The sequence below is a fragment of the Aegilops tauschii genome, chromosome 4, assembly GCF_002575655.3.
Source record: "Aegilops tauschii subsp. strangulata cultivar AL8/78 chromosome 4, Aet v6.0, whole genome shotgun sequence".
NCBI lineage: Eukaryota > Viridiplantae > Streptophyta > Magnoliopsida > Poales > Poaceae > Aegilops > Aegilops tauschii.
The window spans coordinates 496,969,355-496,986,854 of record NC_053038.3 but is presented as its reverse complement, the minus strand read 5'-3'; the positions used below and the strand labels follow the sequence as shown (position 1 = coordinate 496,986,854).

At 46.6% G+C, this 17,500-nt stretch overlaps 1 protein-coding gene across 1 annotated transcript; it reads left to right on the top strand.

Annotated features, from left to right (window-relative positions):
• The first annotated feature begins 451 nt into the window (after nucleotides 1-451).
• LOC109735447 (very-long-chain aldehyde decarbonylase GL1-10) lies at nucleotides 452-2,274 on the top strand. The gene is made up of 4 exons (XM_020294659.3): nucleotides 452-1,178; nucleotides 1,292-1,439; nucleotides 1,580-1,612; nucleotides 1,866-2,274. The coding sequence occupies exons 1-4, from the start codon at nucleotides 496-498 to the stop codon at nucleotides 1,872-1,874; spliced, it is 873 nt and encodes a 290-aa protein (XP_020150248.1). The 5' UTR covers nucleotides 452-495; the 3' UTR covers nucleotides 1,875-2,274.
• The last annotated feature ends 15,226 nt before the right edge of the window (nucleotides 2,275-17,500 follow it).

Here is a 17,500-nt window from a genome sequence, read left to right as displayed (position 1 = left end):
GGGCCTAATTGCAAAAGGTGCAGCGCTGACCAGCTCGTCCACTTGGCGTCCACTTGGCTTCACGTGATTGGCCCTGGACTAAACTTGCACATCTTTTGCAAGTTCAGAGACTGCCCAATCCACTTTTGCAAGTATAAGGACTAAACCATCACATGATGTGCAAGTTCAGGGACTTGGGGTGCTATTACCTCATAAACATGGCACTCAGCCTACTGTCCTAGGTTGGGTACTACCTAGTACAGTTTTTCACTTTTCACTTTTCTTTCCATGACAGACCAACCGTCGTAGCTCACCATCACCGTCCTGGGCCGGGCATGCATGCGACGTGCGTGCATGCATGCCATCCTCACCGCACATGCCTTACGTCACCTGTGCTGTCGACAGAGACCAGCCGGCGCCTACCACAAAACGGCTCGAGCGCTAGCTCAACTGCAAAAAACCCAGGAAACATTTGACGCCGAACGTATCATCCACCACACCACACTCCCGTCGCCGATGCTGCCATACGCGACGGCGCCGGAGGCGGAGGCGGCGCTGGGCCGCGCCATGACGCGCGCCGAGGCGGCCTGGCTCCGCTACTCCGCGTCCATGCCCGACCACCTGCTCTACTGCCACAACGTCGCCATCCTCCTCCTCCTCTACACCCTCGCGCCGCTCCCCCTCGCGCTGCTCGAGCTCCGCGCCCGCGCCGCTCCGGACGGCGTCGCCGCCGCCGTGATGAGGCCGTCCACGTACAAGCTGCAGCCGCGGGCGCACCTCCCCCCCGCTGCGTTCGTGCGCTGCTACCTGGACACCGGCCGCGTCTTGCTCCTCACCGTCGGCGCGCTCAGCCTTGTCTCCTACCCGGCCGTCAAGATGGTCGGCATCCGCACGGGGCTGCCGCTGCCGTCGGCCGGGGAGGTGGCGGCGCAGATGCTGGTCTACCTGCTGGTGGAGGACTACCTCGGCTACTGGATCCACAGGCTGCTGCACACCAGGTGGGGCTACGACAACATCCACCGCGTCCACCACGAGTTCACGGCGCCCTTCGGATACGCCGCGCCCTACGCGCACTGGGCCGAGGTCCTCATCCTCGGCGTCCCCGCGTTCACCGGCCCCGCCATCGTGCCCTGCCACATGACCACCCTCTGGCTCTGGTTCCTCCTACGCCACCTAGAGGCCATCGACATCCACAGCGGGTAACTCCACGTTAACTACTACCTATAAGCAACGCTAGCTAGCATGCATCATGCTACTTCTTACCATAAATAAATAAAATCAACCAAACTGATACTGCTTGATGAGAATGCAGGTTCAACTTTCCATTCAACCCGACAAAGCTTATCCCATTCTATGGAGGGGCCGACCACCATGACTACCATCATCGTGTGGGTGGTCAGAGCCAGAGCAACTTCTCTTCTGTTTTCACCTTCTGCGACCATTTGTACGGGACGGATAAAGTAAGATCACTGCTATTAATTTATTATTTGCTATGCAAATGTGTTTAATTGACTCCAGTAGTTATTAGGATTGAGTGGGTTGACAAACAAGAAAAGGACAATTAATGATCATCACCTCGTGTGCCATCTTATTGTTTCAGGGCTACCGATACCATAAGGCAAGCCTAGAAAAGGTACGTACAGTGCGACGCAATTTGCTTCATCCTCTATATATCTATCCTAGAACAAGCATCTTTTTTATATAAATATAGAACACAAGCATTTGCTAATTTTCTATCTATGATAATTAATTAATTAACAGAGAATAACTAACTATATTTATCGATTATTAAGTAGCCTAGAATAAAAAGGGGTTATTATATGGTAAGGTGGCCTTGAATTTGGAGGTTTGTATTTCACTGTTTGTTCCTTTTGTGATGTGCTCAGGCTTGCTGAAAGGGATAACGAGACTAAATTGCAGAAACGTGTGTAGGAGCTGATGAAGGTTGCGGCAACTGTAGCAGGGCAGAGGACCGAAGCTTGTTCGTTTGATGGTCCTGGAGTTGACATCCTTGTTGATGCCTGCGCCACTATATATCTGCCTTGATTCCATGTTTTTGTGTGTGTAAATTCTCGAGTCTAGTTTCATATTCTAGTTATTTGTTGTGTACCATGTTGAAATCTTTGGTTGTTGTTGCTAGTATGGTGGTAGCAAGTTTTTCTCTCGTAGCGAGTGTTTCAATGGCGAGCACCCGCAGTGGATTTCCTGCCAATGCCCCGACTCATTGCTCTCTTTCCTTGCCTCCTCTTTTGCTGTAATCCAAAAAATTTATTTTCATTAAGCAATTAACAGGAAGGGGTATGACCAGTTGGGAAAACTGGTCCGATTTACTATTCCATTTCATTTGTCACGAAAATAAATTCACCATATATTTTCTCATAATTATTCACTGACATTTGCATACAAATATTAACTACAATGGTTGTTCATCAGAGGCAATTCAGAATTTGAAATATAGACAATACAACAAGATTTACTAGCATATTTTACTTTTGAAGAGAGAAGATGATGACATATATTCGCTGTTAATTATGTAAAAACTGCACATATTTATTGTTTCATATTTTGATCAATATAATGTGTAGCTAAAGAATTAGCAGTGACAAACCAACGTAGGGCACTATGTTGGTTTGCTAGCAAAGCCGTTCCTTATGACACGAAGCATTTTGTCGCCTTCCCCTTAGCGGCTAGGGCAAATTCTTTACTCCAGGCTTCGTTGGCGCGTCTGTGGATTCACCTCCCCTTTGTCGTCCGCTCTAGTGGCCGGTGGCAGGGAAGGGAATCCTGGTGCCTCCACTCCGGCTAGTAATTTAGGTTGGCGTCTTTTAGTCCTCGCAGGTGCGACACATGATTTGATGTCGTCACGTCTTCTTCTTCGAGTTTGTCTTTCGGGATGCGATTCTCCTTGAATTTGTCCGTTTGGACGTAGTCGATGGAGAACCAACATAGATTCCGATTATCTCATTCAGGCGGCGAGGTTAATAGTTCTCGTCATGCGTGTGTCATGGCGAGATTTGATGCCAGGTGCTTCATACCTATTCAAAGGTTCAACGGCGACGACTGTGGCACCAGGGTGCTGGTGTTTAGGCTTTCTAGCTGTCATTGGGAAGGTCAAGCAGTCTTCGGTAGGGTGCAGCGACAACAACGCGTCGACGCTGGTTCTGATTGCGATAGTGGTCGTTATGTGGTCTAGTGACCTCATGTAACTTTTATCATGTTTTTGGTGGTTTGTACTTTCGATGACCTTTTAAAATTGACCCGGATCTTTTTCAGAAAAAAAAACACAAACCAGTATAGTGATCAGTTTCACTACTCTAGGTACGCAGGCTTGTCCCGCGGGCTTACTCTGTGTAAGGCAGACACAGTGCAATTCATAGCCAATCTTTGTAGGGATGAAACTGGATCGGATTTGCAGATTCAGAAGCGGGTCGGTTGTGGATTTGAATACCGGATTATGCAGATTTGAGCACGGTATGGTAACGGAACAAACTCGGATCGGAAACGGCCATATACCACATGCATATATGAAGAATATATAAATTATTTAAACAAAAATTGTACATAAACAATGCGCAAGTATAAATACATGTATCGTTTAAACACACGTAAATCACTAGAATGTACTAAAGTCAGTCAAATAAATCACTAGCAAGCATAGGTCATCTCATAAGCAAAGATAATATTCATGTATTTCTAGTTAATACTTGAAATCACTCATAAATCGGATATCCATATTTAAAAAGGTGGGATTATCTGGCTAGAAGAAATGGATTATCTTACGGCGCCGTATATTAGCAATTCCATATACTATATGGTATCCTATCAACCAGACTCGAATTCGGACAGGATTGTGTTCGGATGTCAAAAAGCTTGCCATATCCTATAAAAAGGATTTGTAAACTGTTACGGCCGAAAGTTATCCTAGCCACTTTCATCGTTAAATCTTTGTATACGTTTAATTTCCAAAGGCCCACACTTGCTTACTCTTAATGGAATACGAAACAACACAGCTCGTATGTTTTCTTTGGTGTGGTTCTCAGATAGCTAAACTATGATGGGTCATTGTTGATGCTACTTAACATCGTTTGTGCCGGGGGGGGGGGGGGGGGGGGGGGTATCGGGTGATACCACATCTTAAATGCTCCTATGAAACCAACTTTGAAAAGAAAATCAATTTTAGATGGTTCAAAAGTTCTGAAATACTTTGTAAATGTTCACAATGTATGTGACTATAACCCCTTAATTAAAAACTCAGATCAAAATTCGAAATACACATTTAAAAAAATGTGATAAATCTGGCATGAATAGTGTCACAAAAGGACAAAGCAAAGTTGACATTATTTACATCTGGATTTGTCTTTTTTGTTTCTCAATGTGCATCTCAAATTTGAAGCTAAAATGCGTAGGGTTGTACACACATTCCTTGTGAGCGTTCATGATTTTTCAGAATTTTTTTAAATATTTAAAATTGATTTTTTTGAAATGGTATCACGGGAGCATTTAAGGTATTATCACTAGATATTTGTGGCGATTTTGTTTTTGATTAGTTTATTTTTACACGCCGGTATCGTCTGGTTCTTTTTTTTAAACTCTATGACTTTATTGATAAGCATCAAGTACATTTTACAAGCATCCGTCTAAGGGGAACGGTTCCTCTAACATCATGAAGGGATGTCACGAAGCTACAGTGTAATCCCAATGCAAAACGAAGAAGGGACGTCACGGGCACTGTAGCAACGACACTGTGCACAATTACTGTTCATAGAAAATAAAATCCAAAATTAATTTTATTGCATCATAATTTTGTTTGTATGTAATTTTTGTAAATGTATACAGTAGATTTATAATTTGCAAATTAATTCAAGTCATTTTAGACTTAATCATATGGATGTGAAGAAGGGATGTCTGGGTGTTGTAGCTTCCCTGACATCCCTTCGTGATGTTAGAGGATCTCGTTCCCCGTCTAAGTCTTACTCTAAGTGGTGAAACACTCAAGACTATGAGGACAGTACACACAGGACATTGACAAGATCCTAATAATGGCAAACACCTGACACTGCAGGTAGTGATTCGAAGGGCTAGCCTGGAGTGATGATGAGCCTTCACATTGTGTGTCCTGGGTATCGTCTGGGTCATTTCGGGCGCTCAGTTCCTGAAGCTATAGCTTAGAGCATCTATAGCGGTGGTCACCTAATTTGACCCCTATACGCCCGCTGAAGGTGACCGGGGTGATCTCATTTCTTCTGTTCCATAACTGTATCTCTCATATGTCTTAGCCCAAATCCATACGAAATCATGCAAACGGTGTTTCTACGTACTTGAGCATAGCACATAGCAATCCGGCATAGATAACATAGTCCGATACAAAAGATGTTGGCCGAGTTCATCACTTGCAGTACTAGAAATCAACAAAAACCAGCAGGGGAGGGGATTTCACCACTTCCCGCCGGACGCTTCCCCTTGGGGTCTCGGGGGCTAGACTCGGCGTAGACGTCGGCTGCTCCGGGCGCGTCGTCGTCGTCGTCGTTGTCTGAAGTGGCGGAGGAGGAGGACGAGATGATGATGCCCGCCATGCAACGGGCTTCGCGGCACTTCTCCCCCCGGAGCCGTGCGGCTCTCTCCATCGTTGTTGCCCACTGCCTCGCCAACCGCTCCGACTCCTCTAGCGCCACACGGAGCGCCTTCGCATCTTTGCGGCGACGACGGCAGGTGTTTGTCTCCGCGGACGTGTACGAGCGGCGAATGGCGGTACGGAGGTCCTCATCGTCTTTGCTGGCCAGGGGAAGTGGTTGTGGCGTGGATACTCCCTTGGATCCGCGACTGTTAGCCGCCTCCGCCACCCGCTTCTTTGCGAGCGGATACGCGCGGCCCACGAACTCCGGCTGTGGTTCCGCCGGCAGCAGCACCGCGGCACCCCGGAGGGGCAGGTACGGGCGGTGCTGGGTGCCGCCTAGCAGGAGCCGAAAGGGAGCGCGTCGGACGAGAACGGGGCACCATAGAGCTACTGCTCCCCACCCGGCCAGTCGCCGATGCACCGGAAAAGGAGCTGCCGCCCCGATCCAGCAGCGACCCCACTCTAGCCGCTGAAAAATTAGTCTGCTGAGAAAACAAAAAAAAATGCCAAAAAAGTGATACAAAGCTCTTTGTGGAGCCGTCGGAGCCGCGAGGCAAGTTGGGGTCCACACACAACGAATCAATCACGCCGCCTAGCCTAGCCCTGTCCCGATGCGTAGAGAGCGGGTGTCAATGCTAGAAAATGCCTAAAATTTAAACACGGAGCAGTGAAACGCCGCAAAAGAACCGCTCAATCCACATCTCATTATACATCGTCCACATGGTTCAAATCATCGCGGCAAACATTAACAAGAGTGGCTTCTTCTCCTGCCACTACGGTTGGCTTTGGCTTCCAGAAACCGTCCTAGGTGATCCTCAAAAAAGAAAAAGAAAAAAAAGAAACCGTCCTAGGTTCAGGGCCTCCAACTTACACCCCAAGCCTCGTGGACAAAGCTCAATAGGACGCGTGCATGTCAAGAAAGACCTCTATCTTTATCTTTATTTTTATCTTTTCTTTACCTAATATTAAAGGGAGGATTGTTTCTCTAATTTTTTTAGTTTATGGTGGGACCTAAATAATTTTCGTACGTCAAAAGGTGTTTTCTCGTGCGAGCGTTTTATCTTTCTCCCGATTCTTTTCCGTCGAACAAAAATCACAGCCCGCGCCAGTTAAAAAGTGTCCAAGAAAAATACTGCGTTGCGAGGAATCTTTACCTACTATTAAAGGGAGGATTGTTTCTCTAGTTTTTTTAGTTTATGGTGGGACCTAAATAATTTTCGTACGTCAAAAGGTGTTTTCTCGTGCGAGCGTTTTATCTTTCTCCCGATTCTTTTCCGTCGAACAAAAATCACAGCCCGCGCCAGTTAAAAAGTGTCCAAGAAAAATACTGCGTTGCGAGGAATCTTTACCTAATATTAAAGGGAGGATTGTTTCTCTAGTTTTTTTAGTTTATGGTGGGACCTAAATAATTTTCGTACGTCAAAAGGTGTTTTCTCGTGCGAGCGTTTTATCTTTCTCCCGATTCTTTTCCGTCGAACAAAAATCACAGCCCGCGCCAGTTAAAAAGTGTCCAAGAAAAATACTGCGTTGCGAGGAATCGAACCATGTTGCTCAGGCAGGAGCGCTCATAGTGCTAGCCACTAGACTAAACAATTGTTGGTGTTCAATTAGCAGCGCATTTTAAATTAAGCTCACAGTCATGCGAAATACTGAGAGGAAAATATTTGTTTTTAAGTGAATATATTTGACAACGCAAATTTTTTGCAAATTTTTGAATAAAAATTTTAAACTCGAACTAAAAAAATATATTTCTCTTTTTATTTTTTTAAACCTGAGTATTTTTTAAAACACAAACAATTTATAAAAATAGGAGGTACTCTTATGATTATTTTTCGAGATTGCAAACATTCTAAAAACACAAATATTTTTTAAAAAAATCTGGGAGGTAATGTGGCTAAATTGCTTTAATCTATACCTATTAATGAAACTTGGCAAAATTTTGAAATATGCCACCCTGACGCATTGTTTTAGTTCAATTTATTAAACTAGGGATATGGAAGGAATCTTTTTCTCTGCCGCGTCTTCACGTACAACCAGTCTCACTTGGCCCAGTGACTCCTGTCAAAATGCATGAGGAGTCCAACCAAGGTTTCATGTCTATTGGCACAAACTAATCAATTTAGATGATGACACGGACATATATTATGTGTAGTGCTTTTCCCTATTATATTAGCCCGATGATAAAAAAAAAACTTTGTCCAACGCTCTTGCTCTTCGCCGGACACGAAGGCGGCTCAACAATCCAACTATTGGACCTGGCCAACCTTGGTTAGAGACAAATGGTATTGCGGCCACCGGCGACGAGGACGGCAAAGACAACAAGCGAAAACATGTGTCTGGTGTTATATTGAAATGGAGGATGTTGACCCGAGGATGAGGTATTAGTCATGTTTATTATGTTATGGGCATGAGGGTGATGTCTTTAGCCATGCTCAGTGGGCAAAGGGCATGTGAGAGTTGTTTTTTCCCGTTGCAACGCACGGACATGTTTGCTAGTGGATACTCAATTAGTGCTTATAGACAGCACATACGGTGCATAGCAGGAAGGGAAACACATGCGTGCATGGATGATGGATCCCGTATACGTATGTATCTACTTACACGCAGCAGGGTGATGAAATTGGTGTAGTATTCATCCTCAAAAACAAAAAATTGGTGTGCTACACTTGACTGCGCTACAGTCCATAGATACATAGTACCGCCATTGCTTAGGATGCGTTTGATAGCCTGCATTAGGCCCAGCCAACCTCGCGCGGGATGTTTTTGGCCTGTCTGGTTGCTCAGGTCGCATAAAAAGGTTGGCCCGCGCGAAATTTATAGCACCTATGGGCGTGCATCAATAGGAATGGCCGAATCAGCCGTTTTTCAGAGCCAGACCAGAGCGGTGGAACCCAAGGCACGTGGGCATGGGAGGTTACCCGTCTGGAGGTGCCCTCGAGGCGTCACATTGTTTCCCGAAGCCGCGACATAAATTACCCTCACCTTCCTTCCCTCACCACCGTCTCTCCCCTCTTCCCCACTCACACTAGCGGCGGCGAGCATCGGAGCTACTAACTTCAAGGCGATCCTAGGCGGCGGCGAGCACCGTATTGACAACCGCATCGGTATCTGTCTTTTGATTTACCACTTTCGAGTCACGGTAGATTTGATTTACGGACACGATTAGAGTGTTAGGGAGGGCATTGAACGCACTGGGGGTTGGGGATTGGTTTAGGGGAAACTTGGCCGATGAACCCTAAAATCCATTGTTCTGCACCGATTGATTGTAGTGTTCGTGCGGTCTTTTTTATTATAAGGGGGTGGGGATTGGGGTAACACTAGTTTAGTAACACGTATCCTAGTTGCGGCGACCTTGGAGGCGCTTCAAGCGGCGGGGGGGGGGGGGGTGTCGTGGAATTGTCACGGCAGATGTCCTTGAGCTAGGACTTAGTCGTGGAGCCATCGCAGCTAGGAAGCTTGAAGGGGTTAAACGGGACAAGGAACACGATGGTTATACTGGTTCGGCCCCTTACGGTGAAGGTAAAAGCCTACGTCCAGTTGAGGTGGTATTGATTAGGGTTTCGATGACCAGGGAGCTTAACTGCTATGCCTGGCTCTCGATGAGATCTTTCTTGCCCCTAAACCGCCACCGGGTCATCTATTTATATAGAGAGGTTGACGCCCAGCGGCTATCAGAGTCCCGGCCGGCTCATAAGAGTGTCCGGCTCGGACTCTCAACTATTCTTGCCTTACACTACAAGTTCTACCATAATGGCGGTTGTAACTACGGGCCTTAAGCCATCTCCGGGTCTTAAGCTCATCTTTGGCCTGCCGTCTTCAAGCTTGGCGCCGGGCTTCAGGCGATGACCATTATGAGTAACCCGGCCCCTCCGGGCGGGTGACTCTAAGGTTTATATCCTCAACATTAGGCCCCAGATTGATTTGAGCCGGCTCATGTCAATCTTCAATCCTTTCGATAGAAAATCTCCGGCTTACAATTGTGTGAAGGCCATAACCCGTCGTGACGTCATCTTCTGGATTCTGGGTAATCCGCCGTGACGTCATCTTCCATTAAGTCCATTTTTTACTCCACCATATCCGCAACGGATCTTATCTTTAACTGCCGTCCCAAAAATCGAGGCGTTTTTATGGCGAGATAACCACGCCGTGGCCTCCTCGTTTCTCACGCCCACTTATGAGCCTCGCCTTATAAATAGGCCGGCCCACCAGCCTCTGGTCACTCGTCGCCTCCGTCTTCTTCCTCCTGTCACCACTGCGTTGCTGTTCAAGCTCCACTGCCGCCGCCGCCGCGGGTCCCTGAGTCTTCCCCGCCTCCGGCCGCTGCATCAACCTGACGTGACCAGAGAAACTGCGGCGACCTCCGCAACTTTCCAGCACCCGTAAGTCTTTGCTACCTCGTAGAACAGATCTGCATTAGGGTTCCTTCCTGTTCTTCCCGTGTTCATCGCCGTTCATCACGAGCTCTCGGTAGATTTCATTTTTACCACCTTTCTTGATCTTTAGACTGTATAGAACTGTTGCGGAAGTTGTTTCTGTTGGAAATATGCCCTAGAGGCAATAATAAATGGTTATTATTATATTTCTGTGTTCATGATAATAGTCTTTTATTCATGCTATAATTGTATTGTCCGGAAATCGTAATACATGTGTGAATACATAGACCACAACCTGTCCCTAGTAAGCCTCTAGTTGACTAGCTCGTTGATCAACAGATAGTCATGGTTTCCTGACTATGGACATAGGATGTCACTGATAACGGGATCACATCATTAGGAGAATGATGTGATGGACAAGACCCAACCTAAGCATAGCATAAAAGATCGTGTAGTTTCGTTTGCTAGAGCTTTTCCAATGTCAAGTATCTTTTCCTTAGACCATGAGATCGTGCAACTCCCGGATACCGTAGGAGTGCTTTGGGTGTGCCAAACGTCACAACGTAACTGGGTGACTATAAAGGTGCATTACGGGTATCTCCGAAAGTGTCTGTTGGGTTGGCACGGATCGAGACTGGGATTTGTCACTCCGTGTAAACGGAGAGGTATCTCTGGGCCCACTCGGTAATGCATCATCATAATGAGCTCAATGTGACTAAGGCGTTAGTCACGGGATCATGCATTGCGATACGAGTAAACAGACTTGCCGGTAACGAGATTGAACTAGGTATTGGGATACCGACGATCGAATCTCGGGCAAGTAACATACCGATTGACAAAGGGAATTGCATACGGATTGATTGAATCCTCGACACCGTGGTTCACCCGATGATATCATCGTGGAACATGTGGGAGCCAACATGGGTATCCAGATCCCGCTGTTGGTTATTGACCGGAGAGGCGTCTCGGTCACGTCTGCATGTCTCCCGAACCCGTAGGGTCTACACACTTAAGGTCCGGTGACGCTAGGGTTGTAGAGATATATGTATGCGGAAACCCGAAAGTTGTTCGGAGTCCCAGATGAGATCCCGGACGTCACGAGAGGTTCCGGAATGGTCCGGAGGTGAAGAATTATATATAGGAAGTCCAGTTTTGGCCACCGGGAAAGTTTCGGGGGTTATCGGTATTGTACCGGGACCACCGGAAGGGTCCCGGGGGTCCACCGGGTGGGGCCACCTGTCCCGGAGGGCCCCATGGGCTGAAAGTGGAGGGGAACCAGCCCCTAATGGGCTGGGGAGCCACCTTGGGCCTCCCCCCCATGCGCCTAGGGTTGGGAACCCTAAGGGGGGGAGTTCCCCCTTGCCTTGGGGGGCAAGGCAACCCCTTCCCCCCTTGGCCGCCGCCCCCCCCTTGGAGATCCCATCTCCTAGGGCTGCGCACCCCCCTTGGGGGCCTATATAAAGGGGGGAGGGAGGGTAGCACACTACAGCCTTTGGCGCCTCCCTCCTCCCCTGCAACACCTCTCTCTCTCTCGCAGAAGCTCGGCGAAGCCCTGCCGGAGAGCCGCTACATCCACCACCACGCCGTCGTGCTGTTGGATCTCCATCAACCTCTCCTCCCCCCTTGCTGGATCAAGAAAGGAGGAGACGTCGCTGCACCGTACGTGTGTTGAACGCGGAGGTGCCGTACGTTCGGCACTCGGTCATCGGTGATTTGGATCACGGCGAGTACGACCCCGTCATCCACGTTCATTGGAACGCTTCCGCTCGCGATCTACAACGGTATGTAGATGCACTCCCTTCCCTCGTTGCTAGTAGACTCCATAGATGCATCTTGGTGAGCGTAGGAAAATTTTAAAATTATGCTATGATTCCCAACAGTGGTATCAGAGCCAGGCCTATGCGTAGTTACTATGCACGAGTAGAACACAAAGAAGTTGTGGGCGTTGATGTTGCCAATTCTTCTTGCCGCTACTAGTCGTTTCTTGTTTCGGCGGCATTGTAGGATGAAGCGGCCCGGACCGACCTTACACGTACGCTTACGTGAGACAGGTTCCACCGACTGACATGCACTAGTTGCATAAGGTGGCTAGCGGGTGTCTGTCTCTCCTACTTTAGTCGGAACGGATTCGATGAAAAGGGTCCTTATGAAGGGTAAATAGAAATTGGCAAATCACGTTGTGGTCATACGTAGGTAAGAAATCGTTCTTGCTAGAAACCTACAAACCACGTAAAAACTTGCAACAACAATTAGAGGACGTCTAACTTGTTTTTGCAGCAAGTGATATATGTGATATGATATGGCCAGAAGATGTGATGAATGATATATGTGATGTATGAGATTGATCATATTCTTGTAATAGGAATCACGACTTGCATGTCGATGAGTATGACAACCGGCAGGAGCCATAGGAGTTGTCTTTATTATTTTGCATGACCTGCGAGTCATTGAATAACGCCATGTAATTTACTTTACTTTGTTGCTAAACGGTTAGCCATAGAAGTAGAAGTAATCGTTGGCGTGACAACTTCATGAAGACACAATGATGGAGATCATGGTGTCATGCCGGTGACGAAGATGATCATGGTGCCCCGAAGATGGAGATCAAAGGAGCATGATGATATTGGCCATATCATGTCACTATTTGATTGCATGTGATGTTTATCATGTTTTTGCATCTTATTTGCTTAGAACGACGGTAGCAAGTAGGATGATCCCTTATAATAATTTCAAGAAAGTGTTCACCCTAACTGTGCACCGTTGCGAAGGTTCGTCGTTTCGAAGCACCACGTGATGATCGGGTGTGATAGATTCTTACGTTCGCATACAACGGGTGTTGACGAGCCTAGCATGTACAGACATGGCCTCGGAACACACGCAATACACTTAGGTTGACTTGACGAGCCTAGCATGTACAGACATGGCCTCGGAACACGGAGGACCGAAAGGTCGAGCATGAGTCGTATAGAAGATACGATCAACATGGAGATGTTCACCGATCTTGACTAGTCCGTCTCACGTGATGATCGGACACGGCCTGGTTGAGTTCGGATCATGTTTCACTTAGATAACTAGAGGGATGTCTATCTGAGTGGGAGTTCATTAAATAATTTGATTATATGAACTTAATTATCATGAACTTAGTCTAAAAATCTTTACACTATGTATTGTAGATCAAATGGCCCACGTTGTCCTCAATTTCAATGCGTTCCTAGAGAAAACCAAGCTGAAAGATGATGGCAGCAACTATACGGACTGGGTCCGGAACCTGAGGATCATCCTCATAGCAGCCAAGAAAGATTATGTCTTAGAAGCACCGCTAGGTGAAGCACCAATCCCTGAGAACCAAGACGTTATGAACGCTTGGCAGCAGCGTGCTGATGATTACTCCCTCGTTCAGTGCGGCATGCTTTACAGCTTAGAACCGGGTCTCCAAAAGCGTTTTGAGAAACATGGAGCATATGAGATGTTCGAGGAGCTGAAACTGGTTTTTCAAGCTCATGCCCGGGTCGAGAGATATGATGTCTCCGACAAGTTCTTCAGCTGTAAAATGGAGGAGAACAGTTCTGTTAGTGAGCACATACTCAGAATGTCTGGGTTGCACAACCGCTTGTCTCAGCTGGGAGTTAATCTCCCGGATGACGCGGTCATTGGCAGAATCCTCCAGTCGCTTCCACCAAGCTACAAGAGCTTTGTGATGAACTACAATATGCAGGGGATGGAAAAGACCATTCCCGAGGTGTATTCAATGCTGAAATCAGCTGAGGTAGAGATCAGAAAAGAACATCCAGTGTTGATGGTGAATAAAACCACTAAGTTCAAGAAGGGCAAGGGTAAGAAGAACTTCAAGAAGGACGGCAAGGCGGTTGCCACGCCCGGTAAGCCAGTTACCGGGAAGAAGTCAAAGAATGGACCCAAGCCCGAGACTGAGTGCTTTTATTGCAAGGGAAGTGGTCACTGGAAGCGGAACTGCCCCAAATATTTAGCGGACAAGAAGAAGGCCGGCAACACCCAAGGTATATGTGATATACAAGTAATTGATGTGTACCTTACCAGTACTCATAGTAGCTCCTGGGTATTTGATACCGGTGCGGTTGCTCATATTTGTAACTCAAATCAGGAACTACGGAATAAACGGAGACTGGCAAAAGACGAGGTGACGATGCGCGTCGGGAATGGTTCCAAGGTCGATGTGATCGCCGTCGGCACGCTACCTCTGCATCTACCCACGGGATTAGTTATAAACCTCAATAATTGTTATTTAGTGCCAGCTCTGAGCATGAACATTGTATCTGGATCTCGTTTAATTCGAGATGGCTACTCATTTAAATCTGAGAATAATGGTTGTTCTATTTATTTGAGAGATATGTTTTATGGTCATGCCCCGCTGGTCAATGGTTTATTTTTGATGAATCTCGAACGTGATGCTACACATGTTCATAGTGTGAATACCAAAAGATGTAAAGTTGATAACGATAGTCCCACATACTTGTGGCACTGCCGCCTTGGTCACATTGGTGTCAAGCGCATGAAGAAGCTCCATGCAGATGGACTTTTGGAGTCTCTTGATTACGAATCATTTGACACGTGCGAACCATGCCTCATGGGTAAGATGACCAAGACTCCGTTCTCCGGAACAATGGAGCGAGCAACCAACTTATTGGAAATCATACATACCGATGTGTGCGGTCCAATGAGTGTTGAGGCTCGCGGAGGATATCGTTATGTTCTCACTCTCACTGATGATTTAAGTAGATATGGGTATGTCTACCTAATGAAACACAAGTCTGAAACCTTTGAAAAGTTCAAGGAATTTCAGAGTGAAGTCGAGAATCAACGTGACAGGAAAATAAAATTCTTACGATCAGATCGTGGTGGAGAATATTGAAGTCACGAATTTGGTACACACTTAAGGAAATGTGGAGGAACACCTCAGAGAAATGGTGTGTCCGAACGTCGTAATCGCACTCTATTGGATATGGTGCGATCTATGATGTCTCTTACCGATTTACCGCTCTCATTTTGGGGTTATGCTTTAGAGACTGCCGCATTCACTTTAAATAGGGCACCGTCTAAATCCGTTGAGACGACACCGTATGAATTATGGTTTGGGAAGAAACCTAAGCTGTCGTTTCTAAAAGTTTGGGGATGCGATGCTTATGTCAAGAAACTTCAACCTGAAAAGCTCGAACCCAAATCGGAAAAATGCGTCTTCATAGGATACCCTAAGGAAACTATTGGGTATACCTTCTACCTCAGATCCGAAGGCAAGATCTTCGTTGCAAAGAACGGGTCCTTTCTAGAGAAGGAATTTCTCTCGAAAGAATTGAGTGGGAGGAAAGTGGAACTTGATGAGGTGATAGTCACCCCTTCCGAACCGGAAAGTAGCGCAGCGCGGGAAAATGTTCCTGTGGTGCCTACACCAACTGGGGAGGAAGTTAATGATGATGATCATGAAGCTTCAGATCAAGTTACTGAACTTCGTAGGTCCACAAGGACACGTTCCGCACCAGAGTGGTACGACAACCCTGTCCTGGAAATCATGTTGTTAGACAACGGTGAACCTTCGAACTATGAAGAAGCGATGGCGGGCCCGGATTCCGACAAATGGCTAGAAGCCATGAAATCCGAGATAGAATCCATGTATGAAAACAAAGTATGGACTTTGACAGACTTGCCCGATGAGAGGCGAGCCATAGAAAACAAATGGATCTTTAAGAAGAAGACGGACGCAGATGGTAATGTGACCATCTACAAAGCTCGACTTGTCGCTAAGGGTTATCGACAAGTTCAAGGGGTTGACTACGATGAGACTTTCTCACCCGTAGCGAAGCTGAAGTCCGTCCGAATCATGTTAGCAATTGCCGCATACTATGATTATGAGATATGGCAGATGGACGTCAAAACGGCATTCCTTAACGGCTTCCTTAAGGAAGAGTTGTATATGATGCAGCCGGAAGGTTTTGTCGATCCTAAGAATGCTAACAAAGTATGCAAGCTCCAGCGCTCAATCTATGGGCTGGTGCAAGCATCTCGGAGTTGGAACATTCGCTTTGATGAGATGATCAAAGCGTTTGGGTTTACACAGACTTATGGAGAAGCCTGTGTTTACAAGAAAGTGAGTGGGAGCTCTGTAGCATTTCTCATATTATATGTGGATGACATATTATTGATGGGAAATGATATAGAATTCTTGGAAGGTATAAAGGCCTATTTGAATAAGTGTTTTTCAATGAAGGACCTTGGAGAAGCTGCTTACATATTAGGCATCAAGATCTATAGAGATAGATCAAGACGCCTCATTGGTCTTTCACAGAGTACATACCTTGACAAGATATTGAAGAAGTTCAGTATGGATCAGTCCAAGAAGGGGTTCTTGCCTGTATTGCAAGGTGTGCAATTGAGCACGGCTCAATGCCCGACCACGGCAGAAGATATAGAAGAGATGAGTGTCATCCCCTATGCCTCGGCCATAGGGTCTATTATGTATGCCATGCTGTGTACCAGACCTGATGTAAACCTTGCCGTAAGTTTGGTAGGAAGGTACCAAAGTAATCCCGGCAAGGAACACTGGACAGCGGTCAAGAATATCCTGAAGTACCTGAAGAGGACTAAGGATATGTTTCTCGTTTATGGAGGTGACGAAGAGCTCGTCGTAAAGGGTTACGTCGACGCTAGCTTCGACACAGATCCGGATGACTCGAAGTCACAGACCGGATACGTGTATATTTTGAATAGAGGAGCAGTAAGCTGGTGCAGTTGCAAGCAAAGCGTCGTGGCGGGATCTACATGTGAAGCGGAATACATGGCAGCCTCGGAGGCAGCACAGGAAGCAGTCTGGATGAAGGAGTTCATTACCGACCTAGGGGTGATTCCCAATGCGTCGGGCCCAATGACTCTCTTATGTGACAACACTGGAGCTATTGCCCTTGCGAAGGAGCCCAGGTTTCACAGGAAGACCAGGCATATCAAGCGTCGCTTCAACTCCATTCGTGAAAGTGTTCAAAATGGAGACATAGATATTTGTAAAGTACACACGGACCTGAATGTAGCAGATCCGTTGACTAAACCTCTCCCTAGGGCAAAACATGATCAACACCAGGACGCAATGGGTGTTCGATTCATCACAATGTAACTAGATTATTGACTCTAGTGCAAGTGGGAGACTGTTGGAAATATGCCCTTGAGGCAATAATAAATGGTTATTATTATATTTCTGTGTTCATGATAATAGTCTTTTATTCATGCTATAATTGTATTGTCCGGAAATCGTAATACATGTGTGAATACATAGACCACAACCTGTCCCTAGTAAGCCTCTAGTTGACTAGCTCGTTGATCAACAGATAGTCATGGTTTCCTGACTATGGACATAGGATGTCACTGATAACGGGATCACATCATTAGGAGAATGATGTGATGGACAAGACCCAACCTAAGCATAGCATAAAAGATCGTGTAGTTTCGTTTGCTAGAGCTTTTCCAATGTCAAGTATCTTTTCCTTAGACCATGAGATCGTGCAACTCCCGGATA

Coding starts and splice junctions, on each gene's coding strand:
- LOC109735447 (XM_020294659.3), top strand. CDS start 496: ATGCTGCCATACGCGACGGCGCCGGAGGCGGAGGCGGCGCTGGGCCGC. Junction 1,179..1,291: donor GCCATCGACATCCACAGCGG/GTAACTCCACGT, acceptor ATGAGAATGCAG/GTTCAACTTTCCATTCAACC. Junction 1,440..1,579: donor ATTTGTACGGGACGGATAAA/GTAAGATCACTG, acceptor TTATTGTTTCAG/GGCTACCGATACCATAAGGC.